This window comes from Perca fluviatilis, chromosome 21, assembly GCF_010015445.1.
Source record: "Perca fluviatilis chromosome 21, GENO_Pfluv_1.0, whole genome shotgun sequence".
Classification (NCBI taxonomy): domain Eukaryota; kingdom Metazoa; phylum Chordata; class Actinopteri; order Perciformes; family Percidae; genus Perca; species Perca fluviatilis.
In genome coordinates this window covers 4508339-4528292 of record NC_053132.1, presented here as the reverse complement: position 1 = coordinate 4528292, position 19954 = coordinate 4508339, and the positions used below count along the sequence as shown (strand labels likewise).

General features: G+C 42.5%; 1 protein-coding gene across 4 annotated transcripts in view; it reads left to right on the top strand.

The window, feature by feature from the left end:
- rnf213b (ring finger protein 213b) overlaps positions 1-19954 on the top strand; it is a 59744-nt gene that overhangs the window by 11883 nt on the left and 27907 nt on the right. For 3 of the 4 annotated variants that reach the window (XM_039787765.1, XM_039787764.1, XM_039787763.1), the window contains exons 17-44: positions 57-274; positions 367-510; positions 679-831; positions 1472-2771; positions 2989-3173; positions 3266-3418; positions 3957-7778; positions 7878-8014; positions 8101-8199; positions 8304-8416; positions 8526-8639; positions 8751-8797; positions 8883-9039; positions 9296-9431; positions 9662-9850; positions 9939-10072; positions 10189-10364; positions 10856-11059; positions 11750-11937; positions 12023-12143; positions 12628-12728; positions 13456-13635; positions 14473-14618; positions 16065-16164; positions 16718-16829; positions 17346-17544; positions 18335-18525; positions 18907-19029. In XM_039787765.1, the coding sequence (XP_039643699.1) occupies positions 57-274; positions 367-510; positions 679-831; positions 1472-2771; positions 2989-3173; positions 3266-3418; positions 3957-7778; positions 7878-8014; positions 8101-8199; positions 8304-8416; positions 8526-8639; positions 8751-8797; positions 8883-9039; positions 9296-9431; positions 9662-9850; positions 9939-10072; positions 10189-10364; positions 10856-11059; positions 11750-11937; positions 12023-12143; positions 12628-12728; positions 13456-13635; positions 14473-14618; positions 16065-16164; positions 16718-16829; positions 17346-17544; positions 18335-18525; positions 18907-19029 (8942 nt within the window). The remainder of the gene's footprint in view (positions 1-56; positions 275-366; positions 511-678; positions 832-1471; positions 2772-2988; positions 3174-3265; positions 3419-3956; positions 7779-7877; positions 8015-8100; positions 8200-8303; positions 8417-8525; positions 8640-8750; positions 8798-8882; positions 9040-9295; positions 9432-9661; positions 9851-9938; positions 10073-10188; positions 10365-10855; positions 11060-11749; positions 11938-12022; positions 12144-12627; positions 12729-13455; positions 13636-14472; positions 14619-16064; positions 16165-16717; positions 16830-17345; positions 17545-18334; positions 18526-18906; positions 19030-19954) is intronic. The other variant, XM_039787766.1, reaches the window with a different exon arrangement.

Below are 19954 nucleotides of genomic sequence, written 5' to 3'. Positions count from 1 at the left end.
TTATCTTTAGTTATGCAGATGATGCCTGCCTGCTCACTTCTCTGCCCCCTCAACAGATATGAGCGATGTGAAGGTGTACGTCGACCTGGCTTCCATATCTGCTGGAGAGAACGACACAGAGATCGATCAGGTGGCCTGTTTCCATGACGCAGTGATGGGCTACGCCCCTCTGCTCTACTCCCTCTCCCCTGATGCTGGCTTTGAGGAGTTCATGAAGTGTGCTCAGCAGGTGTGGGAGACCCAAAACAGAGATGAAAAGCTACCGGACAAATTGGTATTGACCTCTCCCTTGTTGGTAGGCAGAACATAAAGCCTTGTTACTGTGGCAGAGTGACAATGATGCCACTGTTTCCCCCCCCACCCCAGAGAGAGTCTACTTGCTTGCTGAGCTGGCTGAAAGCCCTGAAGGAGACCCACGGCTCTGTGGAGCAGTCCTCTCTGTCCCTGGCTTCTTCTATTAATGCTCATGGAGTTTATCACATAGGATGGTCTGATCACAACACAGAAAAGGTAAGTGGACAAGCTTCCTAACCCTATGACATCACATGACAGACACAGAGGTTGTAATTCCACTGTTTGGCCACTATATCAAATTGTCTCCAAAGCCGGTGCACCTCCATGGGGCCTTGTAGGACTTTTAAATTATTTAAGATATTTATCATTTTCACTTGTTTGCAGAGATGTCTACACAACATGGTGCAGGTCAACGTGAAAAAGGACTCAGAGGAGAAGAGCTACAAGCTTGAAGACCTGCTGGAGCTACAGAACAAACTCATGCTCATGTCGTCCAAAGGGGAGCACGGCAGAGACCAAGTCAACAGGTTCACAGAGGTCAGTGGAAACGTACATTGGCAAGAGGTTAATATTTACATATACTGTAGATGTTTGAACTACACAAATGGCAGAGCATCTACAGTGGTCTCATGATGTTGTATACCTAGTATATGAACAGCTATCAAGCTAGCTAGATAAAAATGTTCTTATCCAACAGATACTGTCTTTTCTTAAGTGATGAAATTACATTTTAAAGTAGCACACGGTGTATATATTTTGATACAAAGTAGTTTTACAGTAACTTTAATGGCATTGTCAGCCAAAGAATAACAAGTGCTTTGTTGTTAGGACTCCACTAACTTCAACGAAACATTATGCACAGCTTCTGAGAAGAAATATTGGTCTCTGTAGCTGCTAAATATTTCCATTTCGTCAACAGCTAGCACTAACTTTATCAAAAGTAGTTTACTGAAAACAGATGCCTGCTGCTGCTGTAAAAACTATACTGATTAGAATGATGAGGCTTAAACATTTAGTAAATGTGCAGGAAATCAAAACTCAAAAGTTATCATATAATTATTTGATACATTGTTAGAAAATGTAGTTTTAGCTTTAACCAAAGAAAGCTAAAGATACCAGCTTAAATCCCAAAGTGTGTTTTCTGAATTGTCTTCATTGCTGTCCACATGTACTGTAGGTTTTTGAAGGAGTTCAGAGACTGGGAACCATCCTTCTTCAGATGCAAACATCCGGCAACATGCTCTTCAGGGAATGGTGCGCTGAGGTCCAGTGCTGCCCACAGCAGCAGCCGTGCATCATAGCCACCTTCTTATCCCTGAAGGGTAAAGAGATGGCGTATAACGGCGAGGTGACTGAGCAGCTACAAAAGCTGGCTCACTCCATGGAGAGCTGCCAAAAGGAATGGCGCTCCTTCATCAGTGAGATGCGCTCCAACTTCAACTTGCTGAACCACTACACGTCTGAGCAGGTGGTGTACCTGTGTCACTGGATACACAAAGTGGGTCGACTGCAGGCACCAGTTCCTCCACAGTTATGGCTTTTACTTTTCCCCATAAAGCCTCAGTGCAATCTAACTGATGTCAGAGAAGCTTACACTAATGCTGCATGTATGACCACAAAGCATGAGGAACTGGAAGATGTTGAGTATGACGATGAAGATCAATTGATGTTTGTTCCTTCTTTGGACTTAACACCAGCTTCACCAGGACACACTGAAAAGAAAATGGAAGATTTGATGGAGTTTTCTTCCGAGGATGAAGATGACGGTGTCATGATATGTGATGACAGTGCCACAGAGGGCGACGAGGACAGTCTGGAAACACTCTGGTGTAAATTCAAGAACGACATGCCACGGTACCTCGACGACTACTTGGACATCTCCTCTCTGGCCCACTTCCTCTCATGCCTCTCTGAAATGGACCAGCAACACATCATCAGGAACCTTCCGCTGGTTCTCCAGGACGGAAAGCCCAATCTTGTGCTCTGTCCCAGTGCAGAAGTTTTTACCACCGTCCTGTCTTTTTACATGCAGAGTCAAGATCAGCCTTTGCCATCTACTGATGAGGTTCTAGTCTGCAGAGAGGAAACCACAGAGGAAGAGGTAGAGATCTTTCTTCGCCGAGCTCTCGGCCAAGGTTCCGCACAGAACTGGCAGAAGATATACTCTCTTATCAATCCAGGGCTGCTGGGATATGATGTCAGCGTGGCCTTGGGGGAGCTCTTTGAGAGTCTTGAGAGAAGTGCCAACCCGCATTATCGCTTGATAATAGTCAGTCCGGTTGAGCACCAGCACAGATATGTGCCCTCTTTCTTTAGCAATAACAAAGTACAGGCTAGTATGACTCTAACAGCCGAGACTGCCAGGAAATATCTGCATCGCCACTTCACACAAAACATGTTGCCACAAAACCCTGTCGCACAGGTTTCTCCGGATCAGCTCTCAGTCTGGACAGTCTCATCTGTGCGCCCTGCAGTTGGTAAGCCTTACCCTAATTGGCATGGCATTATCAAAATGCTTATACAATAGTGACAAGAATATCATTTTAGAGTTTGTTATGTAAAAACTGTATTCTGTTTTGTTAAATGCCTAAAGGCAAAATTACGTAACTTTTTACACATAGAGGCTTTCAGTTACAATATTCAAATTCATGGAATTTTTTTCTTGATGGAGTACATCTGTTTTTCTATCAATAGGGAAATCCCTTTATGTGAATCGTTTGTTTGAGAAGTTCCAGCAGAAATCTCCCAGATCAAAATATATCAGGATCAGACTGATTGAGGCATGTGTTGATATAGACTCCTTGATTAAAAGTCTATCAGAAAAACTGGCACCCTTGAGAGAGCAGGACCCTGTTCTCCTGCACATTGACACCGCTGGAGTACGTATGAAGCATTTATCTCTACGGATCACTTGTTCTGTTGTTGGTTGTACTTGAGAGTCTTTTTCTTATTCAGCTTTGTTACCTGTCAGGTTCGTTCAGGTCTGGAGGAGCTCCTGTTCCATCTGTTAGTTCTGGGCTGTTTGAGCGACAGCCATGGCATGCTTTGGAGAAGAAATGTTGCTCATTTGATCACTGTTGAGGTCCTGAGAACAAACAAACCCTCTCAACACCAGCCAAAAGAGGTATTCATGTCGTCTTCTTTTTTAAATAACTAAAATCAGAAAATATCCCAAAATTCAGTTTGAATGTCATGTTATACGTAGCTTCAGACATTAAACAGGACTGGTAACCTATAACTTTTTAAGCTTTCAATAACAGCATGTTCTCATATTTCATATGACTTACCACTCACTTATAGCATCTAGAAATAAGTGAACAAAGTCTGCCACAAGTGCAGTGTGCATTATTGACCATGCAGTGGTAAAAACTGTTTTCTTGGTGGTTAACAAATGCCAAACTAAATACAATACTAAATACATTCATTTAAAAAAGCTTAAAAATGCATTTATATTCCATTATCTATTGGGGTCCCATAAATCTCTGAATGTAATGCCTTAAATTTGGCAAACATTGTTTAATTATTAAACCAGTTTGATCTGTGTCCTTGAGGAATTTTGAAAGTTTCAAATTAAGGGGTTGTGCCCTTTTTTAAATGCAAAATAAAAAATGACCTCAGGCTGCAATTCATTTAATGAATATGTGTTTAATTTGCTCACACAGATGAAGCTTGGACTTCTTGATATTCTTCCTACCATCCATTGTAGACCTCCAAAAGAGGTGAAGCAGTTGTTGGCCAGTAGAGGGGGGTTGAAACAGACTTTTGATCCACTCATGGATGAGCAGGAGTTTTGCAGTGAGGGGATTCAAAGACCTTTGCAATACTTAAAGCTCTACAGCAACAATCAGAATCTGGATCGTTTTAAGTACCAGGAAGGATCCAGAATAGGGAATCCCATGGAATGTGTCGATCATTTTCTGTCACACTGTGGAATGCAAGATCCATCTTGGGCTGAGCTGAAGAACTTCTCCTGGTTCCTCAATGTGCAACTGAAAGACTGTGAGAACTCAATTTTCTGTGATCCAGATTTTCTGGCTGACCAGCTGCCTGGTTTCAAGGGCTTCATTGTAAAGTTCATGATTCGAATGGCAAGAGATTTTGCCTCGCCATCTCTGAACACATCCGATGAAAGTCCCATGCTGCACATTGATAACAGTTTGGAGGATGACCTTGTTGCCCGTCTGACAATTCGTAAGCATTGGGAAAATGAATCTCATCCATACATTTTCTTTAACGCAGACCGATTCTCAATGTCTTTCCTTGGCTTTAATGTGAACATATGTCCGAGGCGAAGGACACTCAATGCAGTTGATCCTAAAAGCGGCAAGATCCTGATAGAAAATGTGATGACGCAAAACCTTTTTGAAGATTTGGAACGGCAGAGGATCTCTCTCACTGAAGACTTTGATCAGTTGTCCCGGCCGGCCAAAATCAAACGGATTTCATGTGTTGTCGGTGCAAAGAAAGGAATCATGGACGAAACATTTGATCCAGACCCAACATATGAGCTCACTGCTGACAATGTGATGAAGATGTTGGCTATACACATGAGATTCCGGTGTGGGATTCCAGTTGTCATCATGGGTGAGACCGGCTGTGGAAAAACCCGATTGGTCCGTTTCCTTTGCACTCTGCAAAGGGAAGAAAGACCAGTTACAAACATGGTACTTGTCAAGGTACATGGTGGAACTACAGCAGAGATGATCTACAGAAAGGTGAGGGAGGCAGAGATACTTGCTGAGAAGAATCGTAGAATGCACGAGCTAGACACCATTTTGTTCTTTGACGAAGGCAACACCACAGAAGCCATTTTTGCCATCAAGGAAATTCTGTGCGACCAAACAATGAAAGGGGAACTTCTGAAGGCAGACAGTGGCTTGAAAATAATAGCTGCTTGCAATCCTTACAGGAAGCACTCACCTGAAATGGTGGAACGTTTGGAACGTGCAGGTTTAGGATACAGGGTGAAGGCAGATGAAACAAGAGACCGCCTTGGCAAAGTCCCTCTGAGACAGCTGGTGTACAGAGTTCACCCATTGCCTCCAAGCATGGCTTCTTTGGTGTGGGACTTTGGTCAGTTGAGTGATTCAACTGAACTTTCCTACATCAAACAGATTGTCAAGAAGCAAGTTGACAACCATCATTTGCCAGTGAACTGCAAGGACATCATTTCAAATGTGCTGGCAGCCTCCCAGAAATACATGCGAAGTTGGAAGAATGAGTGCAGTTTTGTGAGTCTCAGAGATGTAGAGAGGTCTATGAAAGTGCTAGTTTGGTTTTACCAGCATAGCAACGTCCTTTTTAAAGACTGCTTTCATCTCAGTGAGGCTAATAAAACGCTGAAGTGCTTGACCCTTTCAGTTGGAGTCTGCTACTACCCGTCTCTGGTGAACAAAGAGCATTACCTCTCCATAATTTGTCGGTACTTTCCGGATCCTCTCTGCTCTTCAACAGCATTGCAGGAACAGATTTCATCCTGTCAAGACTTCTTCCTTCAGAACATAAAGACAAGGGAGACCATTGCCAAAAACATTGCACTCAAAGAGAATGTGTTTCTCATGGTGGTTTGCATCGAGCTCAGGATCCCACTTTTTCTGGTTGGCAAGCCAGGCAGCTCTAAGTCGCTTGCTAAAACAGTGGTTGCTGATGCCATGCAGGGCCAGAATTCCCACTGTGAACTATTCAAGGAACTCAAGCAAGTTCATATGGTCTCCTTCCAGTGCAGTCCTCACTCAAGTCCAGAGGGCATCATAGGGACATTCAAGAACTGTGCCCGTTTCCAGAAGGACAAAAACATGGATGAGTATGTATCCGTGGTGGTGCTTGATGAGATAGGACTAGCAGAAGATTCTCCTCAGATGCCCCTGAAGACCCTTCATCCACTCTTGGAGGATGGATGCATTGACAATGATAAGCCAGATCCACACATGAAGGTTGGCTTTGTTGGCATTTCCAACTGGGCTCTCGACCCAGCAAAGATGAACAGGGGAATATTTGTGTCGAGATGGGATCCGAGTGAAGATGAACTTGTGGAAACTGCCAAGGGAATTTGTTCATCCTCCCAACAAATTCTCCTGAAAATCAAACACCTGTTCCCATCTTTGGCAAAGGCCTTCTTGAAGATCTGTAATGAGACCACAAAGAATCAGTTCTTTGGTCTAAGGGATTATTACAGCCTAGTCAAAATGCTCTTTGCCATCGTCAAATCAACCCAACAAGAGCCAGATGGTGGACAGTTGGTCGAGGCCATCTTGCGTAACTTCAGTGGACAGCCAGAAGATTTTGATCCAGTCATATTTTTCCAAGACGTTCTCCAAAACTTAACAGAAATTCCCAGACCAAGCACCTTGCAAATGGTGAAAAAGAATCTTGACTATGACACCAACCAGGAGAGTCGTTACCTCCTTTTGCTGACCACCAACAATGCAGCTCTCCATATTCTTCAGCAAGAAGTCTTTCCCAAAGGAAACTGTCCACCGCCTGAAATAGTCTTTGGCTCGGGATTTCCAAAGGACCAGCAATATGCCCAAATCTGCCGTAACGTTAACCGGGTGAAAACGTGCATGGAGACCGGCCGTACCGTCATCCTCCTCAACATGCAAAATCTTTACGAAAGCCTGTACGATGCCTTGAACCAGTACTACGTTTACCTCAGTAACCAGCAATACGTCGATCTTGGTCTTGGCTCCCACAGAGTCAAATGTCGTGTCCATACAAACTTCAGACTGGTGGTGGTGGAGGATCAAAAGAAGGTCTATGAACATTTTCCAATGCCACTCATCAATAGGCTTGAAAAACACAGGGTGGATAGGAGTACCGATCTGGAACCATGGCAACACAGTGTTCTCCACAAACTGAAAGAGTGGGTCAAGGAATTCTCAGGTGAGGCCTCAGTGGATTTCAAGCTATCTGACATTTTTGTTGGCTACCATGGCGATGCCTGTGCTAGCGCACTCTTACAAGCACTAGAAAGGAGAGCACAAAAAGTTGAAGACGGTGCAGCAAGACAACATCAACAGAATGAAAATGATGATTCACTGGAAGAAGATCAACCAAACGAAACACCTGAATCAAACTCTGACGAACAGAAAGAGGTAACTGATAAGGAGGATGATCAGTTGGGTAATGCGATGGACATAGAGAATCCTGGAACAAAGCAAGAAATTGAGTCAATAGAAAATGAATCCACTGAGGTTTGTGATGACGCAAACAAAGTGATGTCTCAGAGTGAAGAACTGATGGAGACAGAAAACGATGTTCAGTCTGCCAGGGACAACGAGAAAGAAGTCTTCGATTTGGCCAAATGTCTCTTGTTGAACTGTGCCACACCTGACGCTGTGGTGAGGCTCAAGTATTCAGATTTAGCAAACCAGGAGAAGGGACAACTCCAGAGAATGTACTTCCAGCAACAGCATCACCACTGCCTCCAAGATTTCCTGCAAGATTGCCTGAACAAGCATCAGGAGTCCAGCAAGTTTCTAGAGGTAGGCCACAAACCATTACTCCAATTTAGTTTTTTCATAATTCCTTTACAATCTTTAAAAAAATGTTGACTTACCTGTCCACTTTGTGGTTTTGCACAGATAACGACATTCTCCAGCTTGCTAACCAAGTTAGATGTCAAGGTTGTAGCCCATGCTGTAGGACTGCACACGGACAGGATCCTCCTGCTTTCACTCCACCAGTTTGACACTGAGGTCTCCTTCTGCAACAAGATACGGTACTAACTGTTCAGATAACAGCAGCATCGCTTTTTAATTAAATTTTTGTCTTTTAATCTTTATCTTACTTTTCTTTCTATGTCAGGGGCTTCCTTCAAAATGCTGGCCACTCTCTTCACATCGTGTTAATCCAGATGGACCTCGAGGAATCCGACTGCAGCGATGAGCTCATAGCATCAGCAAAGTAGGGCTCAATGTCAAATTTGCAATATGATTCTATGCATGCTCAGTGGAAAAAAATGATATTGCAGGTGTTTCAGATGTCCTTATGATTTCCTCTGCTTCCAGATATTGCACCATGAATTACTTGATGTCTCTAAATCATCAGACCTGTTGGGTGATTTTCATTGTGAAGGTTTCTAGGATCCCAAGTCAATCGCAGTACATCGGTTTCCAAGGAGGTGAATACTAAGTGGATTATGATCATTATTGCATTACAGTTATTTGCCGGCTGCATTATACATGATGTACAACAGGATTAAAGCCATGTTTTTATCTTTTGCATCAAAGGAGTCTGGCAGTCAGTGCATATTGATGACCTGAGGGATTCAGAGGACATGAGCCTGAACCTGTTGGATTTCCGTGGAACTCTCATTAGCCACCTACTCATCCCTGCACTGTCAGGTAGAAACTGTACATCTTCTGGATATTAACAAGTGTTGTGTTACGAATGGGAAGGACAGTGGCTTCACTGTTCTCTAGGCTGATGTTGTCTTCTTGATCTTTAATACATAGAACACCGTGAAGATGGAGAAACGGTGAGGGAAAGAAAAGACTCTGAGGTAGATACAAATGTCTCAATGTTTGTATGTAAATAAACCTTGTGTTGTGCTAGCGTAAAATACGTTTAATTGTGTTTGTGCACAGGGAGATAAAGCCCACCTCCACAGCTTATCCTTAGTCAGGTCATGTATCCAAAAAGCTGTGGGTTTGCTGAGGGACCCCGATGGTGTGACATCGCGTAGCATGCAGCGGATGCACATCCTTCTGACTCTTCTTGGAACCGGTCAAGTGCAAATTGCAGGTAAATATTATCATGTAAGAATGTAGATGATAATATGATGTCTATGCCAAAAATGCATAGCATAGACAAACCCGATCAAATAAATTCTGGCCAATTCTATGTATATTAATACTATAGAATTGGCCAGAATTTATTTGACAGGGTTTGTCTATGCATTTTGTCTATAAGAACATCTGGCTTTGATTAGAGCAAATAACATTCTATCAGTCTTGTTGCATTTCTGTCTTGTTTCTGATGGATTTCAACTATATTAAAGCTCACTTTCAGAAGGTGTTGTTGAGTAGACTCGCAGAGGGTATGGCACAGAGAGAAGTAATGATGGGCTCTCCTAAGGAGTGGATGAGCAGAGAGGCCAAGAAACGCCAGGCTCTGCAGGAGGGAGGAACTCTGAGGTAAAGAAATGTTAGCAGGATGACTTGAAAACGTGTAAATAATAAAGATGAAGCAACTGGAAAAGGATCAAGTGATTTGTTTTGGGTATTCAGTTCCAGTTGTGGATCTTAGAATTTCACTATGTACATTTTGAAAGATTGGCACTTTATGTGTACTCTTTAAAGTGCTTTCGTATTTCCAGTCGATGATTTGATCACATGCAGCTTTCTTTTGTGTCTTTTACTGATAGACATACGCTGTGGCGCTGTCTTCAGTCCACTGTGACTCCAATCTTGGCCAGCATGTTGGAGATTATGGACAGGTATGCAAATCTAGACCTGCTCTCTGACAACAGGCTCAGCCAGGGCCTGATAAAGCTGTGGTTGGACATCCTGGCAGATGCACAGATTCTTAGCCAAACGCCTCTCCAAAACCCAAGGTATTGTGGATTAGTACTTCTTTATAATTCATGCATTAACTTTAAACAACAAAAGTCATAGTTCTTCTTTGATTAATACAATTTCTAGTGAATCAGACCACGAAGTCCTTGTGAATCACTACTTCATGTTGGATGGTGAAGAACAAGCCTGCGCTGCCCCATTCAGCTGGCTCATCCAAATGCACCTTGAAGGCTTGTGGGAAGAATCGGAATTCATGCCAGGTTTGCCTTGATCTCGTATTTTTAACACATAAATGTATAAACTCATGAACACATTAAGTATATATGGTGTGATATGGTTTCTAATGTGTTTTCTGGCTCTTATGACTGATCCTCAGTAACAAAAGAGGATGGCACAGGGAGGATTGTCCAGTTTGTGAGCACCTTCACTAACAGCAAGCTGGGCAGCCACTTACAGAAACTCTCAGACGAGGAGAGATCTGAGTATGGCTACCTCTTTCTACAAGACTTTCTGCTGCTCTCGATGAAGATCAAGTCAAAGGACGAGCTTAGGGTACGGACGAGAAGAGTCACACATTTTTTTTCAACAATATGTTTATTGAGTTTTAACTTATACAAAACAAATTAAAGTCGAAATACAAAGTGACACGTGCAGTATTTTCTGCATGTGTATACAGTATAGGCATACAAGTCAATGAGAGTCCATCCAAATGACATAAAACAATCCAGATTTGAAGTTACTGTAATATGACCACGTTATGCAGGGGGTGTGGTTTTTTTACCCCAGTGATATAAATCATTGTTCTTATTATAATCTATGTATTGTCCCTAAACTTTTAGGAATGTCTCCCAATGATCTTTAATGGTACATGTTATTCTTTCTCAGGCTAAACATAAAGAAAGTTCCTTAAACCACTGTGCAATACTTGGTTTACCCATCCTCATCCAAGTTAAAGCAATCATTCTTTTTGCTTTTAACAAGAGTAACACATATTTTGGGAGCAGCCAGTAATAGTCTCGACTTTCTACACATTTCATGTAAAGGTGCTCACCGGGGCCATGTTGGGCTGTGTGTCTGAGCTTCAGACGTCCATGGGTGCCGTCACTGAGCTTTCTCCTTCTTGGATATTTGCTGCTGCCAGACATTTTGCCCCCAGACTGGACACTCTCTGCCACATATTTCTGCTACAGCCCCAGCTAGCCACCGATGTCTTTCAGCAGGGCTCAAAGAGGGAGCCCCAAGAAATGGTGAGAATAACCATAAACCTATCTCTAAGCTGTGACTATTGCATGTGTTTGTTAAAAGATGAAGTGGTCAGAGATCAGCAATTTCCCATCCTCCCCTACTTGCGCACATCCAAAGAAAAACTTGGCAGACCCAGCTTAGCTTACCTGCTGGTATTGTGCGGCTAAAGACACGGGGTTGGAGAAGATGGAGAAACCAAATAACTTGAAAATTCTCCTGCTTCCCTGAAGTCACCAGTGTGGTAACATTTTGCCTTCCTGTACGTGAGTTATGGAAACTGGGCTCCGACAGGACTCCATGGTGCCTTCAGGTACACCTCGTTAAACTAATGGCGCATTCAATTACCTCTAAAATCAACCGAGAAGCTCAAACTGTTGTTGTAAAGTACCCTTCTGCCGTTGAAATATAGTGATTGAATCGAAAATTGAAATAAAAATCATGATGTAACAATTGAAAGTCAAATCAACTCGTGGATTTGGAGAATCATGACACCTATAGTTTGGAAGCATACAGTAGGTCCTTAAAACACAGACACTAGTGTTTCAACTGGTGTCAGCAACAAGTCAAACTTCTACTTGTTAGTTTGGTTTATGATGGGAAACCTTTATAACTGGCTTAACTTTAAATGCTAAGCATCATTAACATCCTACAGTTGATAACGTGATAACTATAAAAATTTTAACGTATGGCAGGTGGAGGACATTCTAGCTCTGGGCGTCTGTGTTGAGCAGACCAAACTGCTGACTGTGACGTCCGTGCACGAGTGCGAGCTCTTTGTGAACCGAGTGGAGTTTCTGCAGCCGTGTCTAGATAGAGTGTTCGGTCAGAAATACAGCACCCTCTGCAGCCCTGGCTGTCTGCAACATCTGGACTCCATCCGGTGAGTCTGCCCAGATGTACAGCAAGGAAAAAACATTTTTTACGTGTGTTTCAAGGTTTATTTATAACTTAATTTGGCCTTTCAGGTCCCTGTGGCACGGGATGCTGGTTGTTGCATCTTTCATCCAGCACGTCCTTTTCAGAGTTAAACAGAATGACTCCAGATTGAAAGAACTGGCGCTCAAACACTGCAACCTTCACCTGAACGTAAGTAAAATGGTTTGTGGGTCTGCGTTTAAATCTTTATATGACTGAAAGAGGGTTCCCCCCCAGGAATGAGTTCAGTGAGGTGTTAAGCCTCCAGATCCGCATACATTTATTGTTTATGGTAACGTCCTAAACAACACTACTTTTTATTCATTGACATTTGCTGTGTGAAATAGCACCTCTGCTTTTTTTTATCCCTGAAGGTGAATGCGCTTTTTAAAAAAGTTATAAATGTTTATCAGATTTCTTAGCGTGTTTGCGGAGGCAGCCTTTATTACAGGGGAGGTGGGCGGCCCTCCTCCGCTATAAAACACAGAGGGAACCAAGACCCAGAAAAGATAAAAAAGGACAAGAGATTTCTTACACAGAGCAGAAACCATAGCTGTAAACTATTTAACATTACCAACAGGGATGTAAACGTTTTTTTTAAGCAGTCGGACGGGTGGCAGATGTTTTCTGATATTTTTTTCTAATTTTCTAACAGCTGATGAAGGAGTCCCCTGATGTGAGGAGCGTGGACACTCTGCAGAAGCTCATCCGGATCCTCAACTGTTTTCATGATGAGTGTCTCGGCAGGGATCTGAGGTATGTCCGTTTCAAGCTACGTTCAGACCAAAAGAAGCATTCTGCCGCAGGGTTGTGCGGTGCCGGCGGGGGGAGTGTCAATGAAACGGCCCATTTGTGTGACGTCCTGTTGTTTTCTTTAACCCCCCACAAATGTAGCATGAGTAGACTTTATATTCCACAACTACTGTTTTCTGTCAGATTGTTTATAGATTTAGATATTTTGTCTGTTATCTTCATCTTTCTTTGTGTTGGCGTTCTAACCTCCGGTGGATTTGTGAGGACTATGGTTAACTGCTCCTCAGATCTCTGCAGGGTAAAACCAGACAGCTAGCTAGACTATCTGTCCAATCGGAGTTTTCCGTTGCGCGACTAAAACTACTTTTGAGGCACCGTGGCTCTGTCCGGCGCTTAGTGATTGGTTTAAAGAAATGCCAATAAACCAGAGCACGTTTTTGTGTGGAATGCTGTGAGGACTAGCCAGACCTTCCTCCGCAGCGCTGTGGAGGAAGGTCTGGCAATGCGAGACTAAGTCGTTTTCAACTTTTCACCGCCTTAAGCCTAAACGCACAACCCCCATTTAAAATGAATGGAAAGACCTGCGTCTTTGCCCGACCGTCTGACGGCTGACGCAGGCAGTCTGAATGACGCCTAAGAGAACATCTGGACTTACTGTATAGGAACATCTTGCCATAATTCTTTTAAGCATCTAAATAATTCATCTCTCTTGATGTTTTGTTCTGGAAAGGTTTGGCATTTCTTGCCCAGTTTGCCTGTCGGAGCTCACAGAGCCGGCCGTCCTGCCCTGCCAGCACGTCGTATGTCTGCCGTGTGTCCAGAGCTGCATTCAGATACGAGGACGTCATTGTCCTAAATGCAGGGCAGACCTGCTGACCGACTTCAAGCCGACTGTTTCTCAAACCATCAAGTGAGTTCAGTTTTTTTTTCTAGTAAATGTTTTCTGGTACAACTTACATTACATACATTTTGGGCCCTATTTTAACGATCTAAGCGCACGGCGTGACGCACCTGGCGCAGGTGCGTTTAGGGCGTGTCCAAATCCACTTTTGCTAGTTTGACGGCGGAAAAAAGGGTCTGTGCGCCGGGCGCCTGGTCCTAAAGGGTTGTACTTAGTGTCTTCATATAATTCAGAGGTGTCTTTTGGGCGTAACATGCAATAAACCAATCAGAGATCATCTCCCATTCCCTTTAAAAGCCAGGCGCGTTTGGACCTTGGCGCATTGCTGTTATGATGGAGGATTTGCACAGTAATGTTTTTATTTGAAATCTTCTGCATGTGTGTGTGCTGCTGCGCGTCCCTGTGTGTGTAACAAGCATAGAGTGCATGCGCTGTGCACGAGCCTAGGAGCATTTTACTAATTTGCTGTTAAAATAACAATGAAATGCTGCGTTATTGACTTTAGACCAGGTTTTTGTTGGTCAATGGTGCGATCACTTCCCGCTGCCTCAAGATAACAATACGCCCAGAATGCACCTGAACATACCACCCTGTAAGACCAGCACGCCCATGGGCGCAAAGATGGGCGCAGCTGCATTTGTTATTTAAACGATGTGGGCGCTGGACGGGAAACTGACAACTGCGTTGGTCTTAAACTAGTAAAGACACTTGTATCGGGCTTTGCGCTGCGCTGTGCTGGGTGCAAGATAGGGCCTTTAATGTTGATGTGACAATTAAGAATATATATCGGATACAGTTGTCCATTAAATCTTTCAGCTCTCAGTAACTTTCCTTCCCACGGTTCAGGGCAGCACTTCAGCAGCAAGCAGCGATCCGGGACTGCTGTAACTCCTTCTTCCTGGAGGTGGTGTCCAGGTTCTGTCTGTCAGAGGGACAGACGCCCGGAGACGGAGTGGTGGAGCTGCTCTTCTCCTTACTCGTCTCTGCTAACGGTGAGTGTGATTTATTCATTTATTTTTATTCTTCTTGACCACTCAACATACTTTAAAAGAGAAATAAAAAAATAAAAAAATCTAATAATACACAATCATATACAAATTGATCCGATTCCATCAAAGAAAAAATAAATAAAAGGATGAGTTTGAGCAGGAGCAGGCAGAAGAAAAAAGGGCTTTTCAGACGGGGAGGGACACTTGCGGCCTTCATAGTTGCGTGGATCCGCAAGGTCTACTACGCTCCTCATGTGAACAGTAAATGCCAGGCCATCAATGTGTGGTAACCATGGAGATTCTGTGCACTACTGTATCCCTGCAGGGGCAATACTAGTCTTTCCTAACGACGTACTGTTAATCTTGTTAGCTAAAATTAGCTAAATTAGCATAGTTACAGACGTTACCTGATAAATCCAGTCTTGTGCCGATGCTCTGACAAGCAGAAGCCACGATGTCTACGTCCTGATAACTGTTTAGAAAACAGTTTTATATTTTAGTGAACTCACAAACAAGCAAGAATCCATCTCTTGTTTATTGATTGGTGCTGCGCGTCGCTCGTGTAGAGAAAAAGACAATTCAGCGGGCGGGCGTGTGCGTGTGATGAGCAGGAACGCGGGATTGCTCGCTCCCCCCTCTACCTGCCCACTCGCCTCTCATTGAAAATGAATTACGAGGCGCGACAATCGCTCCCTGTGTGAAAAGGCCTTAATGCTTATAAAGTCCTGCCCCTACTTTACAATATCATATTATTACAGAAAAAAAACAAATGACAGAGAGAGTGAGAGAATAGACAATGATAATAACTAGATCACACCTGTCAAACTCGAGGCCCGCGGGCCAAATTTTGATCCAGCCCCCATATCAATATAGGTTCACAATAACTTTCGGCCCGCCTAGTTTTTGTCACTTTTTACTAAGTTTTTTGGCACGTTTTTCCATATTTTTGATGCTTTCACTGCATCTTCACTGCTTTTTCTGACGTTTTTGGCATTTAATTCGACATTTTTTCATTTCTTAAGATTTTTTGGGGGGCATTTCAGCCTTAAATGGAATAAATGGATAGATATGAAAGGGGAGAGAGAGGGGGATGACTTGCAGGAAATCGTCACAGGTCAGACTTGAACCGTGGACCTTCTGCGTCGAGGTATACACCTCTATATATGTGCGCCTGCTCTACCAGCTGAGCTAACCCGGCCACACATTTTTGTCGACCAAACTGTAAGTGAGAAGACTTTATGAGACATGCAATAATACAGTCAAAGATTTTTGACTTTTTCAATGAAATCAAAGCGATAAACTCTACATGTCTGGCCCTTGATGTGATTGTCATTTTCCAGTGTGGCCCTTAGGGAAGTTGACTTTCACACCCCTGAACTAGATAATTGATGATGCTGCGATTATGAGGCGCCCGTTCATCCTTTTTATTTACTCTTTTGTGTGATGCAGGTGACGTGTACCGGACCAGAGAGCTCACTCCTTTCCTGGAGTGTGTGGACAACAGTCCCGTGGTGCGATCTGTGCTGCCAAAGCTGCTGCTGCAGCACAGGTGAGGGGAGGAAGTACTCTGTTTGTCAAACGTTCTTTTAAAAGCATAAAACACCACGTTAGGAAAATAAGAAAAAGTACAGTATACTTTCCAAAACTAGTGCAACCAACAGTGACGAAACAAGCACTTGCTACATAGTGATGCAGTCATTCTAAAACAAATGACAAAAATTGGAGATACAAAAATAAATGAAATGAAAATCTCTCAAAGAATATTTTCAATTTTGTGGATTTTCATAGTCTCAGATCAGTCGAAGGACAACATGCTTCTCTACAGGTTTGGTACATTTTAAAAACAGATAATGCCAAAAAGTTATTCCGTCATGAAGCTGTAACAAGGCTGTTAGAGGAACGCTGACTTTCTTTTTAGATATTGGACCGTAATACAGCAATATTTCATGATTCAGTATTTTCTACTGAACAGCAGCGGAGGACAAGTAGAAAGTTTTCCAAAATAGAAATACTCAAAGTACCTGAACAGTTTACTTACTGTAATAATTACAGTAACACTTTTCTAGGAACTACATGTGTGTAAATGGTGTTGTATCTCTCAGTTTTGAGCAGGTGAAGACTCACATTCAGACCTACCTGAGCAATCTGGAGGAGAATCTTCTGAACAGAGACGACCGTACTGAACTCTACCTGCTGTTTGTCAACTGCTTCCAGGTAGAAGACACAAACTACACTTGTCCATCTGTCCTTTATCTTCAGAGTGATGATTATTATGATGATTGTTTTTTTGACATGCCTTTCCCAGACATCACTTCTCTCTGTAAGGTTTTTTTTTAACCATGGATTTTCTGCAAATCAGAATCAGAAGATTTATTGTCATTGTACAAAATGAACAAAATGTTTAGCAGCAGTTCACCCAGTAACATGAATCTAAAATCTAAAAAGACAAGAAATAAATAATAAAACAACAATTATAAATAGAAAGAAATATACACATAAAAAGTACTAGATATTGCACATGGTCTGCGTGTGAAGGTGTGTGCGTGTGTGCGGAGGGGGGTGCTAGTGAGTGTGTGTGTGTTCAGTGTGGTGATGGCTTGTGGAAAGAAGCTGTTCCTGAGTCTATTTGTCCTGGTCCTGATTGACCTGTAACATTTATTTTAACATAATTGAATGCCATCACTTGTTATTGATGCTGTATTTTCTTTCTTTTTAAACATTTTTTCTCAGGACTCTCTGTTGTGCTCAGAAGCGAGAGAAGTGGAACGGAGCAGAGAACAGCAACGACAAGCTGACATTGGATTCCTGAGCCGGGTCGCCAGGAAACAGACTCCAGACCGACAACAAGACCCAGCCGAGTTCCTGCTCAACATAGCCAGGCTGAGAATCTGTCTGAGCACTGCAGCCGGGCTGCTCAAGGAAGTCCAAGGTGTGTAATGCTGCTGAACTACACTGTCAGAAATAATGTGCAAAATTTGTACCTTAAGGGGTCCAACAGCTCGTCACTGGGGCAGTACCCTCAAAGGTACACCAATTGTACCCCTTTACAAGGGTACATACTTGTTCTCTTACAGTTTGGGGAGCAAATGTGTACCCCTAGGGACAATAATGGACCTAAATGCTCCAGGATTATGAATTTCAGAAATTCATAATTTCCGTGACAGCCCTGAGGCACTAGCCATCCCATTCCCCAACATAATTTTGGTCACAGCATGGGTCACACGCTGACATCTTTCTTATCGTACCCCTATGTGTTCGAAAAATGGTACAGACATGGACCCTTTCTCACGTTTGTACCCTTTCAACCTCGAAAAAGTACAAATGTGTACCTTATGGATCAACTATGACCCTTTGGGGGTACATCACCAGCAGTTGTACCTCCAGAGAACATAAATGGACCTCAACCGTACCTTTATTTCTGACAGTGTATGTTTAACTTAAAGGAACACGCCGTCGAAAATAGTAACAAAAACTTTGAAAAAAGAGACACAAACTTAAAAAAAGCAACAAAAATTTCGGAAAAAAACACAGTAGAAAGAAGGAAGGCAACACTATGGCGACAAAAGTGACAAAAACTTCCAAAAAGCGTCAAACTTTGAAAAAAAGAGGCAAAAACTTTGAAGAAAAAAAGACAGTAGAAAAAAGTAATGAAGAAAGACAAGAATAGGTCCAAAATAAAGGACCATTTCATCTTTCTATGTTTTCTTCATGACACGCAGGCGGCCTTGAAGAGGCGGAGGCTGGGTACCTGCAGCAGGTGAGGGCGGTGTGTGAGTACTGTGGTAATGACTGGTGCAGGGTTTACCTGCTCCGAGCCCTCTACAGACGCTCCGGTACGGACCACATACTGTCCCTGATGAACAACCCTGCCTGGAGATGGCTCTTCCCTGCAGAGCTCCTTCGACTTCAGGTACAAAATATCTTACAGAAAAAGAAAAAAAAAAGTTTTTTTCTTTCTTGCGAGTCATATATTTTTCACTAGTAATGTTCCCACCTTTCATGCTGTGTTGAGACATTTTACCTACAAATGTATGTGTCGCTTAACTTATTCAAAAAATTTAATTATTACAAGGTACACTTGGAACAAATGTCTGAATGTGTTTTAATCACTTTAATTTAAAACTTATGAAATTCAATTCATATTTATGTAACTGTTTGTCTTGTCTGTGTTGTTCTGTTTTACACATTGTTATACTGATATGGACCTAACGTGTCTGAAACTCACCTCAAAGTTGAATTGAAATATTTAGCAGGAAACACTAAAATCTTATTTTTTCTTTTTCTCTCAAAGAGGACGATTCCAACTAACGTGGACCAGTTCCTCTGCTGTGGGGCACCTTACCGAGCTGTGAGAGACGCTGTGGTCCGCGTTCTGCTGGAAAACAGATCTGACACCTGCGTGACAGAAATAAAGGTCAGAGAGACTCCAGAGTGGATATATAATCAACAATGAAAATGTTAAAGCGCTCATGTAATGCTTTTTGGATTTTCCCCTTTCCTTTATTTTGTTATATATCTTTTTGGCACGCCCTCATACTCTGCTTCTGACTGGCTAGTAGTCCTTACCTAGGTACTTTCAGGGCACGACCTCATACTCTGCTTCTGACTGGCTAGTAGTCCTTACCTAGGTACTGAGCATGTGCGACTCCCAACAAAGATGGAACAGAAGTGTGATGTCTCACTCTGTAGCTAAAACAGAGAGCTCAACACACAGGGTGAAAAGAGGAGCTTTGCAGCAATGTGCAGTACAACAAAAATATGGTGAAAATTAAACCATGTAAACCTATTCTGATATAACCTCTAAATACAATTATGAACCTGAAAATGAGCATAATATGAGCACTTTAAATTCATGTAGTTTATGAGCAGTGTTTATGAGTAATAACTACTAATAAGCCTGCTCTGGTGTCTCCAGAGCGGATAGGAAGGCTGATGAAAATGTGAATGTAGTTTAGAAGAGAAAAGGTGAATCAGTGATCCTGCTTCGGTGTTTTCAGTAGACGCTGTCATGTCTCCTAATGACCACTAGATGTCAGGAAAGCCACTTTATTTTAACTCCCTTCATTTAGCATTTCTAAGCACTGTATATAAACATTAAAATGTTTTCTTTTTAACACACTTTAATATAGTTGTAAGAAGGAAGATTTAAGGTTGTTATAAACCATTTATTAAATCTTTGTATGCTGCTTATAAATGCTAAATAAGGTGAAAGTAAAGTGTTCCAATATGTGAGTAAGTTGCTGTCTTTATCCATCGGGTACTTCCCATCTTAAACAGTAACTGGTAGGAGTAAAAAGGGTGGTAAAAACCTCTAACATGATCATTACATTTTCAGAAAC